Here is a 10,118-nt window from a genome sequence, read left to right as displayed (position 1 = left end):
TTATCCGATATTGAACTATTCGTTCTTGTGGTCCAAAATAGTCTTAATAATTGCATCCAGCCTCATCATTCCAATTTTTCCAAAATTCCAGTTTTCACAGCTGTATGTTGTAAGTGGAAAACCATGGTGTTGACAATCGTAGGAAAACTTTTGAGTTCATATAAACCAGAGATCAGCACAATTTCATTGAAGTAAAAATAGTTTATTGATTGGTTCTAGAGGTAAAGACAAGCCAAAAGAGGGGAGGGAATAAACTCCTTCTTTGTAGACTGAGACAAATTATGATACACATTTAATTAGTGTAGCAAACAATTTGAGTTTAGAACTTGTTAAGTCAGGATAATGGGGTGAATGCAATGGCTTACTTGCGCTAAGAATGGGATCTTAGAATATGTTTTGTTAAGATTATCCTGAGTGTCCTTGCTTCTCAGCTGCTACTTCCTGAATCAGCATTCCTTGTGTCTGTGTTTTATTGCTGAGCAAGGACTCTTAATTCCCTTTGGACAAGGGCATGTAAAGAGGACATGAGTACCTTTGAAGTTGTATGTTATTTGCTTGCCCTAGTATCATTTTCTCCTTTAAATGAGTATTCTTCGTGTCAATTTTTTGTATAGCTTAGCACTTTCATTCCACTGAAAGATGTAGTTTTAAGTTTGATCCCCAAATTCTACTTCACAATACATTATTAGTATCTATCCATCCAACTCTTATCTGTGCAGGGTGTTCTAAAAATCCTTATAGACCAATTATTTACTCTATCATATCAATGCCTAACAAAGAAAGATGAAGGTGGGCTGCAGAAAACAACTGCTGTCAACTATAGGAAGGGTTGATGTATTAGGCTGTGGTGTATTACCTATTAAACAGTCATATGTTTAACATGTCATGCATATGAACATAATTATTGCTTGTTTAGCCAATTCTTTTTTTCCTCTCACATCAGTGATTTTAGTTTAATTTTCAATAAAAAAGGAGACTTTAATTTCTTTGGGATCGGGTAATTGCATGGTTCGTGTTAGTAAAGTTTGGTTTTATAATTGGTTTTATTGACTTTCTAGCTGGCTATGAACTCCGTTTATAATTTAACGTTTGTAACGTTCCCGGTATGATTAAGGAGTTGGACGGCCACAAAATTAGAAAATAAATAATTACTCCCCACAGGCAAAGTGATTTTATGAATATTAGTTTTAGTCTTCAGCCTACTTATATGTAATAATTCCATGGAAGTCATCAGGGACCTTCTCAGAAGCAAGCTTTTACATAATTATAGCTTGATTATCCCTTTTCTGTGTGATTTCTTAATCCCTATTTTATAGCAGGTCTTCAAAATACTCTCATTGTTGCAAACTGGCTTAAAGCAAATGAAGGGTTAAATGGGTTTCTATAACCATCACAAAGCACCACTGAAAAATACCAGGCTATAGTTAACACAAACAATTCCCTAAACTGAAGATTTTAATACGCTTCCTATCTCTGCTTCTTACTCAGCAGCTAAACAATTAACACCATTGGCTTTGAAGCTCTTGTTCTTTTCTTTTAATTGCTATCTTTCCAAGCAGCCAGAAAAGGGAATATAACTTGTTTATTCCTTTTTGTGAATGTTGTTGCGTTAATCTCTTGAAGTAGGTAAGGGCCTTGAGTAACCAAAGCCAATGAAAAATATGGGAAATTGGATTTCTCCTTTCAAAACTTGTTCTACTTTGACCTGCTGTTTCATTTTTCTACCCAAGAATTTTAGTCTGACCCATCTATGGTGATGTGTAATAGACTATGAAATCGGGCATGACCGATTGATCTCTGAGCATTGATTACCACGAAAATGAACAGATTGTAAAGAAAACATCCAGAGCTGTTCATTTCACTTTACAAAATGAATTGTTTTACTTAGCATTTCAGCAAGTGTTTGCATCCTAATGAAATAAGCAGTAGCATTGCAAAGCAATGAGGTGGACAGAAAGGCTGAGGAGATGACTTGGTCGGTCTCCATTGCATGATCATTTCAACCAGTGGCTCTGTCCTATCAGTCAGCTCATCAAATTGTTTGAATTCTTTGGACTTACTGATTCCAGCAGCCAACGAATTATGATTTGCAATCGTCATGTCAGGCGTAAAAATAGATTTAAGTTGTTCAGAGGAAGACGAAGCAATTAACAGCGCTGGAAAGCATGTGGTAATTTCAAGGGACGAGTTTGATGTATTCCAAGAGATATGAGCATGGTAAGCAGTAGAATAATATCTGAAGTTATTTTAAATGTACAAAGAGGAAAACATTCTTAATTACAAGTCCAGTCGTTAGCATGAGTCCTGCATTCTGATATAAATTGCTCATAGTATAATAATATTTCCAGTCTGTTTATTCTAATCTATAAAGGCACTTTGAATAAAACAGGTTCTAAAGCAGCGAAGGAAACAATATAGTTAAACAATCATTACACAGAGATTATGGTAAATTTTAATAATTTTAAAGCATTACTCCTGGTGGCATTTTTTTTTCCAAAAAGGAAAAAAATCTCTCTCTTACCCTTCCTGAATTTTCCATCTAGGCAAACTGGGAAGTTGGAAAATATTCTGGAAGAAGGCAGTGGCAAACCACTTCTGTAGTGTTGCCAAGAAAACTGTACTAATGTCCATGTGACCAGAAGAAATCAATTCAGATTTGAGATCATTCTTACTTCATTGGTTATACTGGTAATTGCAGCCTTGGACAGAAATCAAGGAAAAGGTAAGAAAATGTGTGTATGTCTTTGTCTGCATCTGTGAGGTTATACATGTATACCTATAAAAATAAATGTCTTTTTGCAGGGAAATCTGTTTCCATCACAAGGGGATCCTTTTCATGCACCATGTTGTCAGCTTGTGGAATTAAATGCCGCAAGATGATTTGATAGTAACTTAAATGAAATCAGACAAATGCATCAGAATCTAACCATTGTGACAGCTAATAGAACACATTGCAACGGAGAGGCAATAGTTTTCAGAAAATTATAGGGCTATGTACAAATTTAAATTAAATTATTAATTTCTTTATGCTCTCTTTGTGAGCTTTCGAGAAAAAAAATGGAAAGGAGTTCAGTTATGGTTTTAATAGGACTCAATAGATTTCTAGATTTTTATTTATTTATTTATTTATGTAATGGATGTTTGGAAGTGTTCCTCGGTAATTGTGATTAAATATGTTACATTTTTTTTTACATTACATCTATTAATTTGACAGGGTACTTGCTTTTTTTTTACAAAGTTAGAAACAAGATCTTGTCCAATTTTTCCATTATAAATATTTTTGCAGGGTTTTGGGGTTTTTTTAACCAGAGCCACTGGTTTTCATAGAATTCCATGAAGTTATAGAGTAGGATGTGTTCTGAAATGCAGATTTTTAGTCATTGGCCACACCATCATGGCAATCATGTTTTCGGTGTGATCATCCAGAAGCTGCTGAACCAACACCCAGAAGCTTCATTGAACTAAGAAAAAACTTGCCTTAGATGTTTTCTTGACTTATTTTCATGGCCCAGGCTCAAGCCCCACTTATCTGACCATCTCCTTGATAGCAGTTCTTCCTCTGGATCTTTAAGGCCATTCTTTAAGTCCTCTACACTGCTTTAGATGTCGCTTCCTTTTTATAACAATGGGGCCTATCGTTTGCTCACTCTTATTTTAATCCACGTCAAGTAAATTAAATAGAACTACAGGCAATTTAAATTGGTACTTACACAAATATATAAATGGCTTTCTTAATGACGCACTGCTGTTTCATTTTAGAGGGATGATCTCATGACTATGGGGGACTGGAATTTGCTGGGCAGTATCTTAGAGGAAGTTCATCTCCATTCCACCATAGTGGGCAAAATCTGGCTCACCATCCTTTTCATCTTTCGCATGTTGGTTCTCGGTGTGGCTGCTGAAGAAGTCTGGGATGATGAGCAAGAGGAGTTTATTTGCAACACCGAGCAGCCGGGTTGTAACAACATCTGCTATGATAAAGCTTTCCCCATCTCTCTGATCCGCTACTGGGTGCTCCAGGTCATCTTTGTCTCGTCTCCTTCCCTTGTTTATATGGGCCATGCCATTTATAGACTGCAAGCCCTTGAGAAAGAGAGGCAGCGGAAGAAAGCCTACCTTAAAGAGCAGCTCAAAGAGATAGAGCCTATTATAGAAGATCACCGGAGAATAGAGAGGCAGCTGAAGAAGCTGGAAGAACAAAAGAAAGCAAGCAAGCCTCCCTTGCAAGGGGCTTTGCTATGGACCTATATCCTTCATATCTTGACCCGATCAGTCTTAGAAGTGGCCTTCATGGTGGGCCAGTATCTTTTGTATGGGTTTCAAATGAATCCACTGTATAAGTGCACTCTTCCACCCTGCCCTAACACTGTGGATTGCTTTGTGTCCAGGCCAACAGAAAAAACAATCTTCATGGTTTTCATGCATAGCATTGCCGCCGTTTCACTCTTTCTGAATCTCTTGGAGATCGTTTATTTGGGGATTAAGAAGATTAGAAACACCCTTTGCAGGAAGTCCAAGAAGAAGCTGATGACTGCAGAGGAGGAGGCTATCTTTAATTTCCCCAAGAAAAATTCAATGATACAGCAGATTTGCAACATGAGTGATTCATCCCACCAGGATAGTTACAAATTTAGGTCAGAGGAGCAAGGGAGGCTACCCGTCTCCTTGAATCTTGAAGAAGGATATATACTTACTGAACAAAGCCAGCACCCGGGGAATGGGGAGCAACAATGGCGCAGAAACTGCAGAAGATGGCCCAATCAGTATCCAGATCGACCGCATCCTTCTTATGGGCATCTCGGATACCCCAATGGGAATGGAGAACATCAACGCAGGCTGTTCCCCAGGCATTATACAAACTTAATGAGTCAATGCCATAATGATGAGCATCTGATTGCGCCCTGCAGCACTGACAACATTCCAATGGAAGCAGGGCAGGCTGTCGACCTCTACAGAAAGAATGAATCCAATGCTTCAGATGAGTCCAAGAATCTTCCACACGCTTCTAAAATTTCCATAGTATCCAACCCCAGGGAGAGCCCCCAAGCAACGTTTCGGAAGCAGAGCTGGGAACTTAGCAGCAAGGATTTAGGAGATGATAATGGCAGCTCTCCAAACGCCATGCTTTATCAGAACCATAACTCCAGCCTTTTGCCCAGAATGCTGTCAAAGAGCCAGTTGGATATCAACTCAGTGACCTCAGACTCACAGAATGGTTCGGTCTTGGAAGCTAAGTGGCAAGATGACAGCAGCCCTCCTATCACACCCTCATTTTCCACCACAAGGGGACGCAGAATGTCAATGGCAAGTAAACCCAAGCAACCTTTCTGCTATACTGTTATATTCTGCTATAGCAGAGGTCTTCAAACTTGGCAGCTTTAAGACTTGTGGACCTCAACTCCCAGAATTCTCCAGCCAGCTGGCTGGAGAATTCTGGGAGTTGAAGTCCACAAGTCTTAAAGCTGCCAAGTTTGAAGACCTCTGTGCTACAGTGTGAGTTATTGCTCTTTAGTATCCTTTTAGCCTAGGCCTTGGGCTTAGGGGTTTGTCTGTGAAAACATTCAAACATGAAAGGTGGTAAGGTAACACGGTTCTTTCAAATCAAGGGAAATGTTTGAAAAATGTAATTGTTTCAGTAGAAGGGCATTCCTTATATAATACTGAATAAAATCAGCTGAGTGTTATTTTTTAAAAAATGGGTGGCGGAGAGAAATAAGGCAAGAATAATTAATTTTTTAAAATGTTATGACAGTTAATTTGTTGGACAAAGTTCCAAAATGCAGGATTTCTGTAATGTCCAAATTGTGCCTTAAAAGGTATGTAATAATTTAATTTAAATATTTTTTTAAAAAAAGTATTTGTTCTAATAGTTCTAATTTTATTACAAGTTGAAACAGGCATAAAGTGTATCAAAAAAGCGCCAAGTTTGTGTATCACACCATAAATGCACACATGTCTTGATAAGGCTTCTAAACAATTCATTGCACAAAACTTTCTAAACTATATGCAGGTAGGAAAAATAAGTTTCTATTTTGCATTGCTGAAGAGATTTCAGCATGGGTACTTCTTAAACTCTTCTTAATTTAAATTTATACCTTTATTTTCTTCTAATCTGATATTTACTTAGTTTCATATCTGTTCTTTTTTATGTGCATGTGTTATATTTGATATGAATTCTCTGTATGTTTGAAGAGAAAGCGTGAATGTGTAATAAAGAGAAAGAAAAATAGATAACAGAACATTTTATTTAAGAATGTATATTTTGTTTCCCCATTCTGCCCAGACAACTTTTGTTGGAACTTAAAACTGTAGGTCCAAGATTATGGATTAATTTGGATTTTGAGACTCAGAGCCCAATTTTGAATTATATTCAGGTTCTTGAGCAAACTATACTTCATAGTTATACTTTGCTTGTCTGTTATATTCAGGTAGTCCTCAACTTATGACCACAATTGAGTCCAAAATTTCTGTTGCTAAACAAGACAATTAAGTGAATTTTGCCCCATTTTACATCCTTTCTTGTCACAATTGTTAACTGAATCACTGTAATTGTTAAAGTTAGTAACATAATTGTTAAGTGAATCTGGCTTCCCTATTGACTTTGCTTGTTGGAAGGCAGAGGTGGGTGTCAGCAGGTTCTGACCAGTTCTGGAGAACCAGTAGTGGAAATTTTGAGTAGTTTGGAGAACCAGTAGTAAAAATTCTGACTGGGCCCACCCCCATCTATTCTCTGCTTCCCGAGTCCCAGCTGATCGGGAGGGAATGGGGATTTTGCAGTATCCTTCCCCTGCCACGCTCACCAAGCCACACCCACCAAGCCACACCCACAAACCGGTAGTAAAAAAATTTGAAACCCACCACTGTCAGAAGGTCGCAAAAGGTGATCACATGACCTCAGGACACTGCAACCATCATAAATATGAATCAGTTGCCAAGTGTCTGAATTTTGATCATGAGGATGCTGCAACAATCATAAGTGTGAAAAATGATCATAAGTCATTTTTTTCAATGCTGTTGTAACTTCGAATGGTCATTAAATGAACTGTTGCAAGTCGAGGACTACCTGTATTTGTGATTTACTGCATGCCTGAGGCAACCATATTGTGATGGTGCATCTAATCCTCAGTGCCTAAAGCTTGTTCCCCCGTAGAGGAAGAGAGTGGATGCAAGCAAAGACTTGTCTGAGTTCATTCTTACAACAATGCACTCTGGTTTGGCTACATAGCTGAAGTAGGCCTTAAAAGTCAAATAAGGAAACTAAGCCTTTCTAGACGATGAGTGCTGTGTATTGGGAATGGATTGTGAGGGGGCATATCAACTGTTTAGTCTTTCCCAGAATAATAACATTAAAATGCATCAAATGACATTAGCAAGCCAATTTTGGGTTGTGGGAGCAGAAAACATGATTCAGTCCTAGTTAAGGACCTCCCCTTTAATACTTACTGATTTTAGTGGGAGGGCCATATACATTTACCTAATGCTCCCATTGAAATCAATATTAGCATCTAGCTATCGATGAATTGTGGCTTATTAAATCACCAGTCCGCAGAAGCATGCTAAAGCTAGCTAATATTGTAAAACTATGCACTTTTTAATTATGCCGGAAGCTATTTAAGATGGCCCCCATATACAAGGTAATCCTCTATTTATAACCATAATGGAGCCTGCCCATTATGGCCATAAGTCATTGTGGTTGTAAAGCAGGTCCATCACCTGACTGACCCGATTTTATGACCCTTTTTGCAATAATTATTAAGAGAATGTTATATAGTCATTAAGCGAAAAATTGTTCAATTTGGTCTGATTTTTCAGAAAACTGGAAGGAAATGCCGGTTAGAAAAAAATGTTATAAAATCCAGTCATGTGACAGTAGGATGTGAAAATAGCCAATTGCAAATGCTCGAAATCCAGTCATGTGACTGTGAGGGGGCAATCATTGAACCTGGAAATCAGGCCATTAAATACTCCCCGGGGAAGTCTGATGTAAAACTCTGGTTGCTAGCCAACCAGTCATAAGTTGAGGACTACTTATAATACCTTGATTGGTATGTCCACCACTGAGAGTCACATTTCATGAGATGGGTGGCTAAATTTGATTAATAAATAAATAAAAAATACTAACAAGCAGAAGGTTCAGTTTGCTTTTGTGCTAGCTAAGCAGGATAACAAGAATGCCAATTTGCTTTCAGGTCCTGTAGTTTATCAGCTCAATTTGCTGGACTTGTTTGCTCATCCAGTGAGCAAAGTATTGACTAGCAACATTGCAACACTGCTTGGAGACTGGAGCAGGGCAAAACCACTCAGAAATTCCCTTGCTTTTATTTTTAATTATCATTATATCAGTCGTCTTTGGTCCTTTCCTCATAATGCTAGAACCCAGGTTCATCCAAATAAATTCAGCTGATTAACAATTCAATATTGATGGAAGATTGTGTTATTTTAATAACTGTATAACTAACAGTACATAGTACCGACAAGGTAGCAAACGGTCTTTAGCTTAGCTAGCTTCCAAAGGCAAGGGATCCATCAACATCAAGGATCGATTGTGACTCAGTGGTGTCCACCAGGGAACTCTCATACCCAGGACCAAAATGGGAACGAGTCCTGATTGTTGGGAAACAAAGAGCAGGAGAGTGCCAATACCTGTGTCCGGTCACTATGAGGAATGGGAAACTGAGCTAGAGTAATCTTGATTTGATCAAGAAGGTTGGTTCACCTTCTGAAGAAGAACAAAGAAAATCTAGTTTTTTTCAAATGAGTAACTGACTAAAACAGGGGCGTCAAACTTGTGGCCTGTGGGCTGGAGGCGTCATGCGCTGGCCATGCCCGCCCCTGGTTTAGCAAAGGGGGAAAAAAATCGTGCTATGTCACGTGACGATGGCGTGACGCTACGAGTTTGACCCCGCTGGATTAAAATAACCTTCAAAGCTATTTAGCTTTAACCCCTGATTACACTGATGTTTTGTGTTTGTCCTAGAAGCTGACTCAGCCTCTCCCTGTTTTCTCTTTCAGAATGTGCTCTTAGAGCTCTCTTCCATCATGAAAAAGTAACACTAGTTTAACTGCGATGTTACAGAATCGCAAGAATCTCCCTTGCCATTAGCACATCGTTGCCAATACAAAGCTGAATTATTTCCCTTTTTCTCCCCCGATCTGATGAGAAAAGCAACTGAAGGCAGATCCTTAAGAATTCTACAACTTCTCTTTCCTGGGCAGTCCGTGTTGGTAGCTGAGAGTGAACCATAACCGTCTCTTTCAAGTTGCACTGCCTTCTCTCTTGCATAAGTAAGAGAAGCTTCAGTGGACATAAAAGAGTTTTCTTTTCCTCAGTGAAGACCGTGGAAGGGAGGGATAGCTTGATTTGTAGCACTGCCACCTTCTTATCCAGCTCAACACGCAACTTCAAGGCTCTGCTACAACACAAAACTTCAATAAAGATGAGCGAAGGAAGAGGAGACTGCTTCCTTTCTTCCCCTCGCTGGACCTGATGAATAAAAAATGAAAGCGCCTCACTAGAACTTTCCACCACTAAGATGCACGTTAACAAAGATGCTTAAATCCAACCTGGATATGTGCAGCTGTGTTTCTCTTCCCAGACCCTTCAACGTGCTAATCTTATATTTTTCGAAGGGCTTGTTAGTATTACTTTGTTTCTTGGCGGCTTCCAAATATATAAATAGATATGGGTTGAACAGTTTTAATTTTTTAAGGAGGGAATACTCCTCCTTCAGAGGAGGGGGGTTTTGTTTATTCCAATTACAAGATTTCCAAAGAAACAATTTACATTTCCCCCCTACTTTGGCAGCTTCCAGCATAAAGGCTTCACAGCCTTTTTTGCTGCTGCTTTCAAAATAATTGGGTTTCAATGCACATAGGGATTGTTCTGGGTTTTTCAACCCAGAGCAATTCCTGTCCCCAATAATGTATGGGAAAACAAGGCAGGGAGGGTGGGAGGTAGACTTGCATTAAAAAATAAACTATCAATAATGTAGCACAAGGGAAGAAATCAGTTGCCTGGGGAGAAGGCTTCCTTATAAGTAATAAAGCTGCATTCCAGACAAGCAGAATAAAAGAAGAGGAAAAAAAAATGCGAAGATCTGTTACTTTACATATATCCT

General features: G+C 38.7%; 1 protein-coding gene across 1 annotated transcript; it reads left to right on the top strand.

The window, feature by feature from the left end:
* Positions 1–2,664: 2,664 nt before the first annotated feature.
* Positions 2,665–9,709, top strand: GJA10 (gap junction protein alpha 10). The gene is made up of 3 exons (XM_070953966.1): positions 2,665–2,722; positions 3,760–5,304; positions 9,013–9,709. Exons 2-3 carry the CDS (start codon positions 3,772–3,774, stop codon positions 9,049–9,051), a joined length of 1,572 nt encoding a protein of 523 aa, XP_070810067.1. The 5' UTR covers positions 2,665–2,722; positions 3,760–3,771; the 3' UTR covers positions 9,052–9,709.
* Positions 9,710–10,118: the final 409 nt, after the last annotated feature.

Source organism: Pituophis catenifer, unplaced genomic scaffold (genome assembly GCF_029215685.1).
Source record: "Pituophis catenifer annectens isolate HBS135680 unplaced genomic scaffold, rPitCat1.0.hap2 SCAF_1, whole genome shotgun sequence".
Taxonomy (NCBI): domain Eukaryota; kingdom Metazoa; phylum Chordata; class Lepidosauria; order Squamata; family Colubridae; genus Pituophis; species Pituophis catenifer.
This window is presented reverse-complemented; position numbering and strand designations above follow the sequence as displayed.